The sequence below is a fragment of the Bufo gargarizans genome, chromosome 3 (assembly GCF_014858855.1).
Source record: "Bufo gargarizans isolate SCDJY-AF-19 chromosome 3, ASM1485885v1, whole genome shotgun sequence".
NCBI classification, from domain to species: domain Eukaryota; kingdom Metazoa; phylum Chordata; class Amphibia; order Anura; family Bufonidae; genus Bufo; species Bufo gargarizans.
In genome coordinates, this window is record NC_058082.1 from 207,605,253 (window position 1) to 207,626,809 (window position 21,557).

At 45.4% G+C, this 21,557-nt stretch overlaps 1 protein-coding gene across 1 annotated transcript in view; it reads right to left on the reverse strand.

Annotated features, from left to right (window-relative positions):
- RASA3 (RAS p21 protein activator 3) overlaps positions 1-21,557 on the reverse strand; it is a 228,394-nt gene that overhangs the window by 127,107 nt on the left and 79,730 nt on the right. The window contains exon 2 of the mRNA XM_044286304.1: positions 19,380-19,497. Coding sequence (XP_044142239.1) covers positions 19,380-19,497 — 118 coding nt within the window. The remainder of the gene's footprint in view (positions 1-19,379; positions 19,498-21,557) is intronic.

Below are 21,557 nucleotides of genomic sequence, written 5' to 3' on the forward strand. Positions count from 1 at the left end.
AAACTTATGAATAATATGTGCAACTGTACTCACAGGAACATCTAGTTGCTTGGAGATGGTCTTATAGCCTTTACCTTTAACATGCTTGTCTATAATTTTCTTTCTGATCTCTTGAGACAGCTCTTTCCTTTGCTTCCTCTGGTCCATGTCGAGTGTGGTACACACCATATCACCAAACAACACAGTGATTACCTGGAGCCATATATATAGGCCCAATGGCTGATTACAAGGTTGTAGACACCTGTGATGCTAATTAGTGGACACACCTTGAATTAACATGTCCCTTTGGTCACATTATGTTCTGTGTTTTCTAGGGGTACCATCATTTTTGTCCATGCCTGTTTCATGAGTTTATTTTTTTACATAATTCTGTTGAAGCATGGTTGAAAAACAATGTCTGACTTTCATTGGTTAACATTTATAGAATTTTAATTTATTATTACTTTTGTCAGATTAAAGTTATTTCTGTGACCATTGTGACTTTTTCTTTCATTGACCAAAGGGTACCAACAATTTTGTCCACGTCTGTACGACAGTGGCAGACTGTTTTGCAGAAATTTCTGCACCTGTCTGAATTGGGCTTGCAGACGAAGGACATGGATTTCTGCAAATCCAATGCAGATGAATAAGACAGTTGCAGACATTTCTTCAAATCTTCCACTTTTCAATGTACAGTACCCTTATGGAAAATTTTGTGTAGATCTCACTACCTTATTTAAGTGAATGGAAATAATTTTCAATAGCAGAAACTACAACAAATCTGCTGCATGTGAATACAACCTTAATAAAGCACCCTGGGATTTTTTTTGTTCTTTGCCTATATAGTGCAGGATAGGCCATTCTAAACGAATAAGACAGAGGCTGTTGTGTATACCTGTTATATTTGATGTGCAATTTATGGGTTGTCGGTAGGGATGAGCGAACTCGAACTGTATAGTTCGGGTTCGTACCGAATTTTGGGGTGTCCGTGACACGGACCCGAACCCGGACATTTTCGTAAAAGTCCGGGTTCGGGTTCGGTGTTCGTCGCTTTCTTCGCGCTTTTGTGACGCTTTCTTGGCGCTTTTTGAAAGGCTGCAAAGCAGCCAATCAACAAGCGTCATACTACTTGCCCCAAGAGGCCATCACAGCCATGCCTACTATTGGCATGGCTGTGATTGGCCAGAGCACCATGTGACCCAGCCTCTATTTAAGCTGGAGTCACATAGCGCCGCCCGTCACTCTGCTCTGATTAGCGTAGGGAGAGGTTGCGGCTGCGACAGTAGGGCGAGATTAGGCAGATTAACTCCTCCAAAGGACTTGATTAACTGATCGATCTGCAGCTGTGGATCATTGAGCTGCTGATCCTCAATTGCTCACTGTTTTTAGGCTGCCCAGACCGTTTGTCAGTCACATTTTTCTGGGGTGATCGGCGGCCATTTTGTGTCTTGTGGTGCGCCAGCACAAGCTGCGACCAAGTGCATTTAACCCTCAATGGTGTGGTTGTTTTTTGGCTAAAGCCTACATCAGGGTGAAGCTGTCACACCAAGTGCATTTAACCAGCAATAGTCTGTTTATTTTTTGGCCATATACTACATCAGGGGCAAGCTGCGCCTGTCACCAAGTGCATTTAACCCTCAATGGTGCGTTTGTTTTTTGGCTAAAGCCTACATCAGGGTGAAGCTGTCACACCAAGTGCATTTAACCAGCAATAGTCTGTTTATTTTTTGGCCATATACTACATCAGGGGCAAGCTGCGCCCGTCACCAAGTGCATTTAACCCTCAGTAGTGTGGTTGGTCAAGCTATCACACCAAGTGCATTTAACCAGCAATAGTCTGTTCATTTTTTGGCCATATACTAAATCAGGGGCAAGCTGCGCCCGTCACCAAGTGCATTTAACCAGCAATAGTCTGTTCATTTTTTGGCCATATACTACATCAGGGGCAAGCTGCGCCCATCACCAAGTGCATTTAACCAGCAATAGTGTGGTTATTTTTTGGCCATATCCCAGTCTAATTCTGTCACTAAATCCATACCGGTCACCCAGCGCCTAAATACTAGGCCTCAAATTTATATCCCGCTAAATCTCTCGTTACCGCTGTCCTGTTGTGGCTGGGAAAGTTATTTAGTGTCCGTCAAAGCACATTTTTTGTTCTGGGTTGAAATACAATTCCCAATTTAGCAATTAAAAAATTTAGTGGTTTCTGCTGTATCAGAGCTATTTGAAATCTATCCCTAAAAGGGTATATAATATTCAAGGTGCACATAGGGTCATTCAGAATAACTTCACACACCCGCTACTGTGCATTTCCAAGTCTAATTCTGTCACTAAACCCATACCTGTCACCCAGCGCCTAAATACTAGGCCTCAAATTTATATCCAGCTAAATCTGTCCTTAGTGCTGTAGCTGGGCGAGTTATTTAGTGTCCGTTCAAGCACATTTCTTGTTCTGGGTTGAAATACAATTCCCAATTTAGCAATTTCATAATTTAGTGGTTTCTGCTATATCAGAGCTATTTGAAATCTATCCCTAAAAGGGTAGATCATATTGAAGGTGCACATAGGGACATTCAGAATAACTTCACACACCCGCTTCTGTGCATTTCCAAGTCTAATTCTGTCACTAAACCCATACCTGTCACCCAGCGCCTAAATACTAGGCCTCAAATTTATATCCTGCTAAATCTCTCGTTAACGCTGTCCTGTTGTGGCTGGGAAAGTTATTTAGTGTCCGTCAAAGCACATTTTTTGTTCTGGGTTGAAATACAATTCCCAATTTAACAATTTCATAATTTAGTGGTTTCTGCTATATCAGAGCTATTTGAAATCTATCCCTAAAAGGGTATATAATATTCAAGGTGCACATTGGGTCATTCAGAATAACTTCACACACACCCGCTACTGTGTATTTCCAAGTCTAATTCTGTCACTAAACCCATACCTGTCACCCAGCGCCTAAATACTAGGCCTCAAATTTATATCCTGCTAAATCTCTCGTTAACGCTGTCCTGTTGTGGCTGGGAAAGTTATTTAGTGTCCGTCAAAGCACATTTTTTGTTCTGGGTTGAAATACAATTCCCAATTTAGCAATTTCATAATTTAGTGGTTTCTGCTATATCAGAGCTATTTGAAATCTATCCCTAAAAGGGTATATAATATTCAAGGTGCACATTGGGTCATTCAGAATAACTTCACACACACCCGCTACTGTGTATTTCCAAGTCTAATTCTGTCACTAAACCCATACCTGTCACCCAGCGCCTAAATACTAGGCCTCAAATTTATATCCTGCTAAATCTCTCGTTAACGCTGTCCTGTTGTGGCTGGGAAAGTTATTTAGTGTCCGTCAAAGCACATTTTTTGTTCTGGGTTGAAATACAATTCCCAATTTAGCAATTTCATAATTTAGTGGTTTCTGCTATATCAGAGCTATTTGAAATCTATCCCTAAAAGGGTATATAATATTCAAGGTGCACATTGGGTCATTCAGAATAACTTCACACACACCCGCTACTGTGTATTTCTAAGTCTAATTCTGTCACTAAACCCATACCTGTCACCCAGCGCCTAAATACTAGGCCTCAAATTTATATCCTGCTAAATCTCTCGTTAACGCTGTCCTGTTGTGGCTGGGAAAGTTATTTAGTGTCCGTCAAAGCACATTTTTTGTTCTGGGTTGAAATACAATTCCCAATTTAGCAATTTCATAATTTAGTGGTTTCTGCTATATCAGAGCTATTTGAAATCTATCCCTAAAAGGGTATATAATATTCAAGGTGCACATTGGGTCATTCAGAATAACTTCACACACACCCGCTACTGTGTATTTCCAAGTCTAATTCTGTCACTAAACCCATACCTGTCACCCAGCGCCTAAATACTAGGCCTCAAATTTATATCCTGCTAAATCTCTCGTTAACGCTGTCCTGTTGTGGCTGGGAAAGTTATTTAGTGTCCGTCAAAGCACATTTTTTGTTCTGGGTTGAAATACAATTCCCAATTTAGCAATTTCATAATTTAGTGGTTTCTGCTATATCAGAGCTATTTGAAATCTATCCCTAAAAGGGTATATAATATTCAAGGTGCACATTGGGTCATTCAGAATAACTTCACACACACCCGCTACTGTGTATTTCCAAGTCTAATTCTGTCACTAAACCCATACCTGTCACCCAGCGCCTAAATACTAGGCCTCAAATTTATATCCTGCTAAATCTCTCGTTAACGCTGTCCTGTTGTGGCTGGGAAAGTTATTTAGTGTCCGTCAAAGCACATTTTTTGTTCTGGGTTGAAATACAATTCCCAATTTAGCAATTTCATAATTTTGTGGTTTCTGCTATATCAGAGCTATTTGAAATCTATCCCTAAAAGGGTATATAATATTCAAGGTGCACATTGGGTCATTCAGAATAACTTCACACACACCCGCTACTGTGTATTTCCAAGTCTAATTCTGTCACTAAACCCATACCTGTCACCCAGCGCCTAAATACTAGGCCTCAAATTTATATCCTGCTAAATCTCTCGTTAACGCTGTCCTGTTGTGGCTGGGAAAGTTATTTAGTGTCCGTCAAAGCACATTTTTTGTTCTGGGTTGAAATACAATTCCCAATTTAGCAATTTCATAATTTAGTGGTTTCTGCTATATCAGAGCTATTTGAAATCTATCCCTAAAAGGGTATATAATATTCAAGGTGCACATTGGGTCATTCAGAATAACTTCACACACACACGCTTCTGTGCATTTCCAAGTCTAATTCTGTCACTAAATCCATACCGGTCACCCAGCGCCTAAATACTAGGCCTCAAATTTATATCCCGCTGAATTTGAATACAATACATTGTGCCAAATAATATATTTGTTGTTGTGGTGAACCATAACAATGAGAAAAACATCTAGTAAGGGACGCGGACGTGGACATGGTCGTGGTGGTGTTAGTGGACCCTCTGGTGCTGGGAGAGGACGTGGCCGTTCTGCCACATCCACACGTCCTAGTGTACCAACTACCTCAGGTCCCAGTAGCCGCCAGAATTTACAGCGATATATGGTGGGGCCCAATGCCGTTCTAAGGATGGTAAGGCCTGAGCAGGTACAGGCATTAGTCAATTGGGTGGCCGACAGTGGATCCAGCACGTTCACATTATCTCCCACCCAGTCTTCTGCAGAAAGCGCACAGATGGCGCCTGAAAACCAACCCCATCAGTCTGTCACATCACCCCCATGCATACCAGGGAAACTGTCTCAGCCTCAAGTTATGCAGCAGTCTCTTATGCTGTTTGAAGACTCCGCTGGCAGGGTTTCCCAAGGGCATCCACCTAGCCCTTCCCCAGCGGTGAAAGACATAGAATGCACTGACGCACAACCACTTATGTTTCCTGATGATGAGGACATGGGAATACCACCTCAGCATGTCTCTGATGATGACGAAACACAGGTGCCAACTGCTGCGTCTTTCTGCAGTGTGCAGACTGAACAGGAGGTCAGGGATCAAGACTGGGTGGAAGACGATGCAGGGGACGATGAGGTCCTAGACCCCACATGGAATGAAGGTCGTGCCACTGACTTTCACAGTTCGGAGGAAGAGGCAGTGGTGAGACCGAGCCAACAGCGTAGCAAAAGAGGGAGCAGTGGGCAAAAGCAGAACACCCGCCGCCAAGAGACTCCGCCTGCTACTGACCGCCGCCATCTGGGACCGAGCACCCCAAAGGCAGCTTCAAGGAGTTCCCTGGCATGGCACTTCTTCAAACAATGTGCTGACGACAAGACCCGAGTGGTTTGCACGCTGTGCCATCAGAGCCTGAAGCGAGGCATTAACGTTCTGAACCTGAGCACAACCTGCATGACCAGGCACCTGCATGCAAAGCATGAACTGCAGTGGAGTAAACACCTTAAAACCAAGGAAGTCACTCAGGCTCCCCCTGCTACCTCTTCTGCTGCTGCCGCCTCGGCCTATTCTGCTGCTGCCGCCTCGGCCTCTTCCTCCGCCTCTGGAGGAACGTTGGCACCTGCCGCCCAGCAAACAGGGGATGTACCACCAACACCACCACCACCACCTCCGTCACCAAGCGTCTCAACCATGTCACACGCCAGCGTTCAGCTCTCCATCTCACAAACATTTGATAGAAAGCGTAAATTCCCACCTAGCCACCCTCGATCCCTGGCCCTGAATGCCAGCATTTCTAAACTACTGGCCTATGAAATGCTGTCATTTAGGCTGGTGGACACAGACAGCTTCAAACAGCTCATGTCGCTTGCTGTCCCACAGTATGTTGTTCCCAGCCGGCACTACTTCTCCAAGAGAGCCGTGCCTTCCCTGCACAACCAAGTATCCGATAAAATCAAGTGTGCACTGCGCAACGCCATCTGTAGCAAGGTCCACCTAACCACAGATACGTGGACCAGTAAGCACGGCCAGGGACGCTATATCTCCCTAACTGCACACTGGGTAAATGTAGTGGCAGCTGGGCCCCAGGCGGAGAGCTGTTTGGCGCACGTCCTTCCGCCGCCAAGGATCGCAGGGCAACATTCTTTGCCTCCTGTTGCCACCTCCTCCTTCTCGGCTTCCTCCTCCTCTTCTTCCACCTGCTCATCCAGTCAGCCACACACCTTCACCACCAACTTCAGCACAGCCCGGGGTAAACGTCAGCAGGCCATTCTGAAACTCATATGTTTGGGGGACAGGCCCCACACCGCACAGGAGTTGTGGCGGGGTATTGAACAACAGACCGACGAGTGGTTGCTGCCGGTGAGCCTCAAGCCCGGCCTGGTGGTGTGTGATAATGGGCGAAATCTCGTTGCAGCTCTGGGACTAGCCAATTTGACGCACATCCCTTGCTTGGCGCATGTGCTGAATTTGGTGGTGCAGAAGTTCATTCACAACTACCCCGACATGTCAGAGCTGCTGCATAAAGTGCGGGCCGTCTGTTCGCGCTTCCGGCGTTCACATCCTGCTGCTGCTCGCCTGTCTGCGCTACAGCGTAACTTCGGCCTTCCCGCTCACCGCCTCATATGCGACGTGCCCACCAGGTGGAACTCCACCTTGCACATGCTGGACAGACTGTGCGAGCAGCAGCAGGCCATAGTGGAGTTTCAGCTGCAGCACGCACGGGTCAGTCGCACTACAGAACAGCACCACTTCACCACCAATGACTGGGCCTCCATGCGAGACCTGTGTGCCCTGTTGCGCTGTTTCGAGTACTCCACCAACATGGCCAGTGGCGATGACACCGTTATCAGCGTTACAATACCACTTCTATGTCTCCTTGAGAAAACACTTAGGGCGATGATGGAAGAGGAGGTGGCCCAGGAGGAGGAGGAGGAGGAGGAGGAAGAGGGGTCATTTTTAGCACTTTCAGGCCAGTCTCTTCGAAGTGACTCAGAGGGAGGTTTTTGGCAACAGCAGAGGCCAGGTACAAATGTGGCCAGCCAGGGCCCACTACTGGAGGACGAGGAGGACGAGGATGAGGAGGAGGTGGAGGAGGATGAGGATGAAGCATGGTCACAGCGGGGTGGCACCCAACGCAGCTCGGGTCCATCACTGGTGCGTGGCTGGGGGGAAAGGCAGGACGATGACGATACGCCTCCCACAGAGGACAGCTTGTCCTTATCCCTGGGCAGCCTGGCACACATGAGCGACTACATGCTGCAGTGCCTGCGCAACGACAGCAGAGTTGCCCACATTTTAACCTGTGCGGACTACTGGGTTGCCACCCTGCTGGATCCACGCTACAAAGACAATGTGCCCACCTTACTTCCTGCACTGGAGCGTGATAGGAAGATGCGCGAGTACAAGCGCACGTTGGTAGACGCGCTACTGAGAGCATTCCCAAATGTCACAGGGGAACAAGTGGAAGCCCAAGGCCAAGGCAGAGGAGGAGCAAGAGGTCGCCAAGGCAGCTGTGTCACGGCCAGCTCCTCTGAGGGCAGGGTTAGCATGGCAGAGATGTGGAAAACTTTTGTCAACACGCCACAGCTAACTGCACCACCACCTGATACGCAACGTGTTAGCAGGAGGCAACATTTCACTAACATGGTGGAACAGTACGTGTGCACACCCCTCCACGTACTGACTGATGGTTCGGCCCCATTCAACTTCTGGGTCTCTAAATTGTCCACGTGGCCAGAGCTAGCCTTTTATGCCTTGGAGGTGCTGGCCTGCCCGGCAGCCAGCGTTTTGTCTGAACGTGTATTCAGCACGGCAGGGGGCGTCATTACAGACAAACGCAGCCGCCTGTCTACAGCCAATGTGGACAAGCTGACGTTCATAAAAATGAACCAGGCATGGATCCCACAGGACCTGTCCGTACCTTGTCCAGATTAGACATTAACTACCTCCCCATAACCATATATTATTGGACTCCAGGGCACTTCCTCATTCAATCCTATTTTTATTTTCATTTTACCATTATATTGCGAGGCTACCCAAAGTTGAATGAACCTCTCCTCTGCCTGTGTGCTAGGCCTAAATATATGCCAATGGACTGTTGCAGTGGTGGCTGACATGAAGCCTCATTCTCTGCTATGACATGCAGACTGATTCTCTGCTGTCATGAAGCCAGATTGTCTGTTACGGGACCTCTCTGCTCTGCCTGTGTGCTAGGCCTAAATATATGCCAATGGACTGTTGCAGTGGTGGGTGACGTGAAGCCTCATTCTCTGCTATGACATGCAGACTGATTCTCTGCTGACATGAAGCCAGATTGTCTGTTACGGGACCTCTCTGCTCTGCCTGTGTGCTAGGCCTAAATATATGCCAATGGACTGTTGCAGTGGTGGGTGACGTGAAGCCTCATTCTCTGCTATGACATGCAGACTGATTCTCTGCTGTCATGAAGCCAGATTGTCTGTTACGGGACCTCTCTGCTCTGCCTGTGTGCTAGGCCTAAATATATGCCAATGGACTGTTGCAGTGGTGGGTGACGTGAAGCCTCATTCTCTGCTATGACATGCAGACTGATTCTCTGCTGACATGAAGCCAGATTGTCTGTTACGGGACCTCTCTGCTCTGCCTGTGTGCTAGGCCTAAATATATGCCAATGGACTGTTGCAGTGGTGGGTGACGTGAAGCCTCATTCTCTGCTATGACATGCAGACTGATTCTCTGCTGTCATGAAGCCAGATTGTCTGTTACGGGACCTCTCTGCTCTGCCTGTGTGCTAGGCCTAAATATATGCCAATGGACTGTTGCAGTGGTGGGTGACGTGAAGCCTCATTCTCTGCTATGACATGCAGACTAATTCTCTGCTGACATGAAGACAGATTCTCTGTTACGGGACCTCTCTCCTCTGCCTGTGTGTGTGCTGGGCCTAAATATATGCCAATGGACTGTTGCAGTGGTGGCTGACGTGAAGCCTCATTCTCTGCTATGACATGCAGACTGATTCTCTGCTGACATGAAGCCAGATTCTCTGTTACGGGACCTCTCTCCTCTGCCTGTGTGTGTGCTGGGCCTAAATATATGCCAATGGACTGTTGCAGTGGTGGCTGACGTGAAGCCTCATTCTCTGCTATGACATGCAGACTGATTCTCTGCTGACATGAAGCCAGATTCTCTGTTACGGGACCTCTCTCCTCTGCCTGTGTGTGTGCTGGGCCTAAATATATGCCAATGGACTGTTGCAGTGGTGGCTGACGTGAAGCCTCATTCTCTGCTATGACATGCAGACTGATTCTCTGCTGACATGAAGACAGATTCTCTGTTACGGGACCTCTCTCCTCTGCCTGTGTGCTAGGCCTAAATATATGCCAATGGACTGTTGCAGTGGTGGCTGACGTGAAGCCTCATTCTCTGCTATGACATGCAGACTAATTCTCTGCTGACATGAAGACAGATTCTCTGTTACGGGACCTCCCTCCTCTGCCTGGGTGCTGGGCCTAAATATATGCCAATGGACTGTTGCAGTGGTGGCTGACGTGAAGCCTCATTCTCTGCTATGACATGCAGACTGATTCTCTGCTGACATGAAGCCAGATTGTCTGTTACGGGACCTCTCTCCTCTGCCTGGGTGCTGGGTAGTGTTGAGCGCGAATATTCGAAAAGCAAATTTTTTTCGCGAATATCGCAACTTCGCGATTTCGCGAATATTTCGAATATAGTGCTATATATTCGTAAAAACGAATATTCGTTTTTTGTTTTTTTCCCCCCCCCCACAAAATTACAGTACACATATAATTGATTGTTTCCCAAAGGTCCAACAGCTCAGATCTTACTCACATTGCCTAGAAAGTGATTGAGGCGCGAATCTTCGTAAGGCGATTTTATTAGCGCACATGCGAATATCGGCACGTCCCAGAACAGAGGCAAAGGGCTTTGCATTCATACATTAGTGAATTGAGTTGCGAATCTTCGTAAGGCGATTTTATTAGCGCACATGCGAATATCTACACTTGTCCCAGAACAGAGGCAAAGGGCTTTGCATTCATACATTAGTGATTGAATTGAGCTGCGAATCTTCGTAAGGCGATTTTATTAACGCAAATGCAAATATCTACACTTGTCCCCAGAACAGAGAGGCAAAGGCCTGTGCATTCATATAGTATAGCACCATATTCGCGAATACGTAGAACTTCGTAAAATTCGATTTACGAATATTCGTATTTTTTATTTTACTTTCCACCTTACAGATTACATTGATCTGTACTCTGTCAACTACTGTCATCACCCCCCACTGTATCTCGATTGATTCCCAAAAGTCTCACATTCCCTAGAAAGTGATTGAGGTGCGAATCTTCGTAAGGCGATTTTATTAGCGCACATGCGAATATCTACACTTGTCCCAGAACAGAGGCAAAGGGCATTGCATTCATACATTAGTGATTGAATTGAGTTGCGAATCTTCGTAAGGCGATTTCATTAGCGCACATGTGAATTTTGCATAGCATATGTATTATGCGATGCGAAAATTCGAATTATCGCATATGCGAAATAATAACGAATTTGAATAATCGCGAATATTTTACGAATATTCTTTCGAATATTCACAAAATTTCGCGAATTCGAATATGGGACATGCCGCTCAACACTAGTGCTGGGCCTAAATTTATGACAATGGACTGTTGCAGTGGTGGGTGACGTGAAGCCTGATTCTCTGCTATGACATGCAGACTGATTCTCTGCTGACATGAAGCCAGATTGTCTGTTACGGGACCTCTCTCCTCTGCCTGTGTGTGTGCTGGGCCTAAATATATGCCAATGGACTGTTGCAGTGGTGGGTGACGTGAAGCCTCATTCTCTGCTATGACATGCAGACTGATTCTCTGCTGACATGAAGCCAGATTGTCTGTTACGGGACCTCTCTCCTCTGCCTGGGTGCTGGGCCTAAATATATGCCAATGGACTGTTGCAGTGGTGGCTGACGTGAAGCCTCATTCTCTGCTATGACATGCAGACTAATTCTCTGCTGACATGAAGACAGATTCTCTGTTACGGGACCTCTCTCCTCTGCCTGGGTGCCGGGGCCTAAATATCTGAGAATGGACTGTTCCAGTGGTGGGTGACGGGAAGCCAGATTCTCTGCTATGGAACCTCTCTCCAATTGATTTTGGTTAATTTTTATTTATTTAATTTTTATTTTAATTCATTTCCCTATCCACATTTGTTTGCAGGGGATTTACCTACATGTTGCTGCCTTTTGCAGCCCTCTAGCTCTTTCCTGGGCTGTTTTACAGCCTTTTTAGTGCCGAAAAGTTCGGGTCCCCATTGACTTCAATGGGGTTCGGGTTCGGGACGAAGTTCGGATCGGGTTCGGATCCCGAACCCGAACATTTCCGGGATGTTCGGCCGAACTTCTCGAACCCGAACATCCAGGTGTTCGCTCAACTCTAGTTGTCGGCCATCTTGATTCCTTCTTGCCTCAGATATGGTTTTCTAATGAATCCTACATTTCTCATCATGCCTGGCTTTGCAGAGACAGAAGGGACAGAGTATCACCACACTGCACTGCTCTGTGCCAGCCATGACAGATTAGTGACACAGCTGCTGTCCCCTCACACTGTAGGGTCTCCATGCTCTCCTATGTCATGCAGCTTGAGCCTGTCTCTCCTCTCTGCCTCTCTCTCTCCTGTCAACTCTTACATGCAGGAGACAGACAGACCAGTGTGAAGCTAAATCTCATAGAAATACACTGGAGAGTCAGCGCACACAGATAGTACAGACAGGCAATGTGAGTAAGAAAGTTTATATAACTGCAGGCAATCAATATATATTATATATACACATATACACTCTTTGTGCTTTTAGGGTACTTTCACACTAGCGTTTTTCTTTTCCGGCACAGAGTTCTGTCAAAGGGCTCAATGCCGGCAAAGAACTGATCAGGTATTGTCCCCATGCATTCTGAATGGAGAGTAATCCGTTCAGTTTGCATCAGGATGTCTTCAGTTCAGTCATTTTGACTGATCAGGCAAAAGATAAAACCGTAGCATGCTACGGTTTTATCTCTGGCGAAAAAAACTGAAGACTTGCCTAAATGCCGGATCAGGTATTTTTTTTCCATAGGAATGTATTAGTGCCGGATCCAGCTTGAAAAAAATAAATGCCGGATCCGTTTTGCCAGTTGACACCGGAAAGACTGATCCGGCATTTCAATGCATTTTTCTGACTGATCAGGCATTTTTAAGACTGATCAGGATCCTGATCAGTCTTACAAATGCCATCAGTTGGCATACGTTTTGCAGGATCCGGCAAGCAGTTCCGGCGACGGAACTGCTTGCCGGATCACTCTGCCACAAGTGTGAAAGTATCCTTAGATAGGGGAGACGTTATATCAACAGAGTACAGGGATATACAAAGGAAGAGGAGGCGCCTGAGAGCTGTCAGGAGGGATCTGATTGGTGACAATTTCATCCGTAGTTCATAGGAAGTAATCCTGATAGGAGAAACTGAGTTCCTGTTTACACATTTTTTCCTGTTTAGAGCAAGGAGTCATATGAGCCCATATGACCAGGTTTATAATGTATGGCTATAACTGACCTAGCAGTGTAATTTCTTACCCCCTAAAATACTGGTGGGGAGTTTATATATATATATATATATATATATATATAAAAAAATAAATAATGCTTCTTTAATGGTGCATACAAGCAGGTTTAGAGCACTAACAACAACAAAAAAGGATAATAAAATAAGAAAAGCCTCTGGAGCCCTTATACCGCACTCAGGTCACTGGCTGACCCATTCTAAAAATCTCTTCTGTGCTTTACTACTGGCAGTTGAAGCTAATGTAACAATATCGTTTATTAGATCAGTCAGGAAGTCTGGAAAATACAGGTGAGAAGCGCTAAAAATTATTTTTGCAAGCTATTCACAACAATCCACTTTGTAAGGACCCAAGAAAAGGACTTTTCAGTGAAGGAAATGAGATGTAGATGTGATCTGTTCTGTGTTGATGAAGCATATGAGGCTCTCTTATAGTTCTCAATTACACCCTGCAGAAGAAATTGCCATTCCAATTACAGCTCAGTAATTGAACATTTCTTCTCTTTAACTGTTCCTTGCAAAATCATGAAGGGTGGGGGCTTCGCATGGGTCTCCTATTTGGAACTGCCTTAACAATATTTTCTCTCCAAGTGGATCAGCCTACTACACATATGGATATATTTTGTATACAAGAGCAAGCTGGTAATATTTATTACAAACAATCGCAGGGGTTTCGGGTGGCCCTAACGCTACGCTGGGTTCCCCGGACACCGTTGAGGTGTCACCACGTGTTGCTGCTCTCCAGAAGGGATGGTAAGGCGTGGTGCACCCCAATGGGAAATAAGTCCAGAGTCAGGGTCTGCAGTAAACTAGGGTGCTTCTTTACTGGAGGAATTCAAGTATAAAACATTACAGGCAAGGCACTGAGCTGGCTTCTCCAGTCTCCTCCCTGGCAGAAGAAGTGTTTGATGCTGACGAAATGGCTGAGCTAGCTGTCCCTGGAAGACTGGTACAATGGGTCCAAGGCTGGTGACCCAGGGTCTGTAGCAGCCTATCCCTGTCTCTGCATCTTCTTCTGGTCACATAGTAGTCTGGCAGAGTCTCCTCTTCCAAGCACCGTTCCCTAACTGCAGCAAACTAGGGGCTCTGACTGCTCTCCTTATATACAGTTTTTGCTAGACTAGAACCTTCTAGTGGGAGAGGTGGAGTGGAGAAACTCAGCACAAACAAATGCATTGTTTCAACTCCCGTCTAGTATAGACTTACATTAGAGCTTTAATTATACACAATTGCAATGACACAGCAGGTTTTCCTGACAAGAACAAGTTTCCAGACATAACACAGCTAAAACCAGACATCCAAAAGGTCAGTCTGTCTGCCTTTTGGTGGTAAACAAGTCTGTGTTTTCCCCCCCAAAACAGTCTTCTTTGAACCCTATGGCCACTGTGGAAAATTACCAGCTTCTCAATCAAAGGCCTAACAGTCTCTCAGTATTCATTAACCCTTTCCACAGAGCCTTGTAAATTCAGGTACACTGTATTAAACAGTATAAGGGTACTTTCACACTAGCGTTAAATTTTTTCGGTATTGGAGTTCCATCACAGGGGCTCAATACTGGAAGAAAACACTTCAGTTTTATGGAAGAAAACGCTTCCGATTTATCCTAATGCATTCTGAATGGAAAGCAATCCGTTCAGTATGTATCAGGATGCTTTCCGTTCAGTCCCTCTTACGGTATTTGGCTGGAGAAAATACTGCATCTGCATTCAGATCGGGAAACAAATGCTTTCCATTTGCATACAGATTTCCGGCAACGGAACTGCCTGCTGCAATCCTATAACGCAAGTGTGAAAGTACCCCAAGTTAACCCTTTCAAGAGACATAAAGTAAGAAGTTTTAACTCTGCATAGGGGATATAGGCAAATGTCCACAAATGTCAAAGTACTCCCTGCTCTAGGGCATTACGCATAAAAAAAAATATCTATAGCATTCTATAATGCTAACAAAAAAACAATGGGGGTCATTTATGATACTGAAATACGCCTATATTAGGCGTATTTCAGGCACAGATTGTGCCACAATCTGCAAATTCTCCCCTCTCACGTCAGGTCTAAAATTGTGGGCGTGGCGTGGGCAGGGATCTGCCCCCCTCATTTATCATTTTCTATAACTGTTTCAGGCGTAGAAAAATTTCTAAATGTAAGACAGCTCGGAAGCAGTCTTACATTTAGAACAGGCGGAGGATCTTCATAATTTTGGGTGCAACCACCGCCAGCTTTGGGCTTTGTTAAGCCCGGCGTTGAAAACGCCAGACTTAATAAATGGCCCTAATGTTTTTTTCATTCATATATATCTGCCTTGGGGAGAATTACATCCCTTATGCTCCTGGCTATCAGCCAATGCAAGTAAAGGAAGCCCAGGGTCTGAAGTGCTACCCAGACAGAAGTAGGTCTTAAAGAGGACCTGTTACATCTCCATGTCTGCTTTAGTTACTACTTGCATTCCCTATGTTATAACAACTCTACAGCTTCTCTTTGTATGACTATATTGTGCTATTGCTTTATTATACCTGCTAGAAGTTATAAATTAACTTCTAGCAGTTTACAGTGAAGGTCCAGATGGGTGCTACCAGTTGGGCGGGTTGTCCCTGCACAATCTGCCACTATCCAATCAGTGTTTCCAGGGTCATATTGTGCAGGGACACCCCCTCAACAGGTAACATGTATCTGAACCTTCACTGCAAACTTCTAGAAATTCATTCATAACCTCTAGCAGGAAGAAAAAAGGAATGCCACATCATAATGTCATAAGAATAGATGCTCCAGAACTATTACTACAAGGGAGATGCAAGTAGTTTCTAAAACAGGTATGTCAGGAGAGGTCCTCTTTAAACTGTGCACTGAACTAAGGAAGCAGTAAACATGTGAACGGAAAATGAGCAAAAAATGACTGAAAACAAAAATCTCATTTTCTTATAATCCGTAGAGCAGTGATGTATGTTTGGCTGCACTCTAATACAATGAGCACCCTTACCTTCAGATTACAATGAATACTACTTAAATGGGGTTTTAAGAGCTCATTCACACGACTGTATTTATGTGTCCGCATCCGTTCCGCAGAAGCAGACCCATTCATTTCAATGGGGCCACAAAAGATGTGGGCAGTACACTGTGTGCGGTCTGCATCCAGACTTCTGTTCCGTGGACCCGCAAAATAGATAGAGCATGTCCAATTCGTGTCCACAATTGCTAGGGCTGGCCGTGTGCGTCCTAAAAAAAATGCGGAAACGCACATGGCTGGTATCCGTGTTTTGCGGATCTGCAATTTGTGGACCGCAAAACACATACGGTCGTCTGAATGAGCCTTGAAGGGCATCTTTACTTAAAGACATGTACTAACTTTGTTGTTAGCATGGGCATTCTCTTGAACATAGATTATATATTTATATTGCACAAGACCAACAAAACTACAAAGAGCAACATATACCACACATAAAAAAAAATCCGGTATCTAATCAGAAAGTTATACCATGTTACTGTGAACTGGTAAGATGCTTCTAAGGCTTTACCTGTGGCAATTCAACAGTTCGGCAATACGACAAGCTGCCAGTGCATGCATTAACCCCACTTGTATATTCGGATGATAAGCCCTGTAACCTGCCCCCCTCTCTGTACTCAGGACCCTGCAGTGCATTCAAGCTCCTCTTTAGAAGACACCACTGAGCTTTGTCTGTACAGGGACTCGCATGAGGAATAATAATGAGTTGGTTCTTGAACAAAAAAAAGTCTGTGTTAATAGATTTTATTTTAAGCTAGTGCTGCACAGTAAGACCTATTAATATGCTAACCCTATTATACATCACTTACTTGCATAAAAGATCAGATTCATCCAAATGAAACAGAATACAAGAAAGAGAATAAAACTAACAAAACACATACTAATGTATTTATGCATGCATGTACCCCTTTCCCTTCGGCCCAACCCCTTTTTAAAAGGAAGATGGACATTTATCCAGGGATTTGTTCCGTGGATCAATATAGCAGAATTACAGGTTGGACTTGATGGACTTTTGGCAGTGCATGTTATGGAGCAAATATTAATGAGTGCTTTAATAATGGAAGACAGTAGGACCAGGGAACGGTGAATAGAGTGCTCCTGGCGCTGGCTGTACCTAGTCTTCTCTGGGCGCCTCGCTGCACTGTGCTGAAGGTGTACAGCATCAGGACGTATGACCCGACGCTGTGCGAGGTCAGGTCACAGTACAGCACCATGCTCAAAGAAGACCAGGGAGCGGTGAATAGAGTGCTCCTGGCGCTGGCTGTACCTAGTCTTCTCTGGGCGCCTCGCTGCACTGTGCTGAAGGTGTACAGCATCAGGACGTTGTGCGCACAGTATGACCCGACGCTGTGCGAGGTCAGGTCACAGTACAGCACCATGCTCAAAGAAGACCAGGGAGCGGTGAGTGCAGGAAGATATGCAAAGTGGCAGCCAAGTCTGGAGCTGGAGAGGTAAGTTCTCATTTATTTATTTTATGTCTGATGGGAATCTGAGGTCTGATTTGAGGTCTAATCTTACTTCTAATGAAAAATATAGCGTGTACTAATGAAATGCAGCTGCTAGTCAGCCAGCATCACTGGGTCTCCACCACCCATACGGTATAATGTCTCCTGGTGGCTGCCCCCATACGGTATAATGTCTCCTGGTGGCTGCCCCCATACGGTATAATGTCTCCTGGTGGCTGCCCCCATACGGTATAATGTCTCCTGGTGGCTGCCCCCATACGGTATAATGTCTCCTGGTGGCTGCCCCCATACAGTATAATGTCTCCTGGTGGCTGCCCCCATACAGTATAATGTCTCCTGGTGGCTGCCCCCATAAGGTATAATGTCTCCTTGTGGCCCCCATACAGTATAATGTCTCCTTGTGGCCCCCATACAGTATAATGTCTCCTTGTGGCCCCCATACAGTATAATGTCTCCTGGTGGCTGCCCCCATACAGTATAATGTCTCCTGGTGGCTGCCCCCATACAGTATAATGTCTCCTGGTGGCTGCCCCCATACAGTATAATGTCTCCTGGTGGCTGCCCCCATACAGTATAATGTCTCCTGGTGGCTGCCCCCATACAGTATAATGTCTCCTGGTGGCTGCCCCCATACAGTATAATGTCTCCTGGTGGCTGCCCCCATACAGTATAATGTCTCCTGGTGGCTGCCCCCATACAGTATAATGTCTCCTGGTGGCTGCCCCCATACAGTATAATGTCTCCTGGTGGCTGCCCCCATACAGTATAATGTCTCCTGGTGGCTGCCCCCATACAGTATAATGTCTCCTGGTGGCTGCCCCCATAAGGTATAATGTCTCCTTGTGGTCCCCATACAGTATAATGTCTCCTTGTGGTCCCCATACAGTATAATGTCTCCTTGTGGCCCCCATACAGTATAATGTTTCCTTGTGGCCCCCATACAGTATAAGGTCTCCTTGTGGCCCCCATACAGTATAAGGTCTCTTTGTGGCCCCCATACAGTAAATGTCTCCTTGTGGCCTCCATACTAAAGGATACATGGGTATTTATTGCTATATATATTGTTATAGTGCTAAATTTCTTGATACAGTTATCGTGGGAATATTTTTGATATCGCCCAACCCTAAGCTAGAGTGAAAAGCAGTTTGTGGCACAACCCCTTTAAATACAAATACTATACTGCCACACCAAGTAGCAGTGCTTCAACTGTATATACTAACATACAGGGCTTAGATGATACCAATATAGAGTGACCAAAAACACTCTGTCCAATTACATTCCTAATAAGGTTGGTAGTGGTCACAAGCCTGGAGTTCCAGGCCTTCAGCATGTCCCATGTAATAGTGCACACCCCTAAGGCAGGTGTATATGTGTGTATACAGGAGAGTATATATATATGTACAGTCTGCATTATACAGCACACATCAGTCAATTATTTATTGGACTATTACCATAAAACAGGAGAGAACATATATTAGTCCACAGGGTCTGAGGACCTCAAACACAACAGTGAAGTCATAAGAGCGGCGAGCACACACAGACACATCATTTACAGCAGCATTAGGGGTACGGGGAATGTAGACATCACAGTTCTTCTACCTCCGGGACTGTAATCCTAAATGTTGAAATCTTCCCAGTTGGAGGGATGTTGTAATATTAACCATTATGAAATTGTAAAAAAAAAAAAAGGAAATGGCATCAAAAACACACAGACCAGGATAGCTAGGATTCATACAATGGCTATGTGTTTGATCTCCTCTACTAAATTATTTCGCAAGAAAATGCAATTTACTTGTTACTATTTGGAAGGTTCCCTTGTAAAGTGAAATTCGCTTTATTAGTTCTTGCACCACTCGACCTATGAACTCAATAAAGCACCCTATTAAGTTGGTCATTGGCTGACAAGTTACCATTTTATTGGGCGCAGTACAAATGAGTAAAAGCAGGAAATAGTTACCAGAGCGACTTCTCCACTATCTTGGTCCTGAACACTTCTTCTTGGTCTAGGTTCACAGTACAGTAACAATCTCGCATCTTGTTTGGCCCCGGATAAGAAGGAAGATTTTTGGCCTCACCTGAAAAACAAATACATCCTTAAAGGGTTTGTCTGACAAAAAAATATTCCACAGTTTTCAAACCAGTGCCTGGATCTGAATACTTATCTAATTAAACATTTTGTATAGCCACTGAGTTATTCAATAAAATATATCTGTATAGCGCTACCTGCTGTTTTTTATTTTTTTATTTCTTTGTCCGTTTTTACTGAGAAGGCCGCACATGCTCAGTTTCATCCTTCAACTGTCTCGTGAGCTGTGATAGAGAGAGCTGCAGCAGAAAGGACGCACCCCCTTAGCTGCAGCAGAAAGGACGCACCCCCTTAGCTGCAGCAGAAAGGACGCACACCCTTAGCTGCAGCAGAAAGGACGCACACCCTTAGCTGCAGCAGAAAGGACACTCCACTTGAGCTGCCAGCTGGATTTAAACCTAGCAGAGAATTTGGAGCAATGATTGGGGAGATCTCTGGATCCATGTGAGGTACAGGACTGGTCCTAGCTTTGTTAGAAAGAGATTGTCATGTGCTATATGATGTCGATTTTCCTTTTAATTAAAGAGGACTTTTCACCGATCCTGACATTGTGAACTAAGTATACAGACATGGAGAGCGGCGCCCGGGGATCTCGTCACTGCACTTACTATTATCCCTGGGCGCCGCTCCGTTCTCCCGCTATGCCCTCCGGTATCTTCGGTCACTAAGTTATGGTAGGCGGAGTCTGCCCTTGTTCTGCTGTAGCGCTGGCCAATCGCAGCGCAGAGCTCACAGCCTGTGAGAAAATAACCTCCCAGGCTGTGAGCTCTGCGCTGCGATTGGCCAGCGCTACAGCAGAACAAGGGCAGACACCGCCTACCATAACTTAGTGACCGAAATCTCCACCTACTATAACTTAGTGGCCGGAGATACCGGAGGGCATAGCGGGAGAACGGAGCGGCGCCCAGGGATAATAGTAAGTGCAGTGAGATCCCCGGGCGCCGCTCTCCATGTCTGTATACTTAGTTCACAGTGTCAGGATCGGTGAATTAATCATGGGATAACCCATTTAACAGATGCTTATAACTAGTCAATTTTAGAACAACCCTTCAATGCCTATTTTCCTCTCATTAAAGGTGTATTCCAGGATTTTACTATTGATGGCCTATCCTCAGGATAGGCATCAATAACGGATTAGTGGAGGTCCAACACTCCTCACACTCACTGATCAGCTGTACCTCTAGCGCCAGAACTATACAGCTCCATCAGCTGTGTAATGGATGGAGCTGGTTAATGCAAAGCTGCTCCAATTCATTTCAACGGGAGCTCCACTGCAGAAACCAGCTGACCAGTAGTCAGAGTTGTAGTTCTGGTGCTGGAGCTACTCGGGAACTGCTGATTGGCAGGGGTGTGGGGTGTCAGATTGTGATGGCCTATCCTGAGGATAGGTCATTAATAGTAAAAACTTGGAATACTCATTTAAAGCTGATAGTTAATTCAAGTATTAGGGTAGGTTAGGCTCTGGTCACATCAAGTCTGCGACTCCCACCAGTCAGGTATATGTGAGGAGGATCTCCACCTTATATCTCCGGATGAAGACTCTGACCTCTGCCACTGGAAAACCATACAGTCGCCCATAAGCTCCAATGCTATAAATAATAAGCATAATGTGCGCTACATAATTTTTTATGATATCCCTCTAAAAACAAAGCACAGTCAACTACGCTTTTACATACAGTTAAAAAAGAAGGTATACTGAAATATATCAGTCCAACAGATGCTAAAAGGGCACTACGGGGATGGGGGGGGGTCTATGGGCATAATTGACGCCTGCGCTGGGGGTTTTCTTGCAAGGAACGGAGGCTATAAAGTTAGTGTGATACTAACGCAATTATAAACCAACATCAAATTGCACAGAGTTCACAGAGGCATTTCATGAAAAAAGCTGAATAAACAGATTACGTATTTTGGTCAAACACTGATTTCAGCACGACTTGCTGACCATTTAAGGAGTGTAGGGGTCTCCCAGGGGAGAGAATAATCGGGCTGTTAGATTTCAACATGCCCGATTCTTTGGTTCTCAGGAGATGAGCCCCTACCATAGGTGTC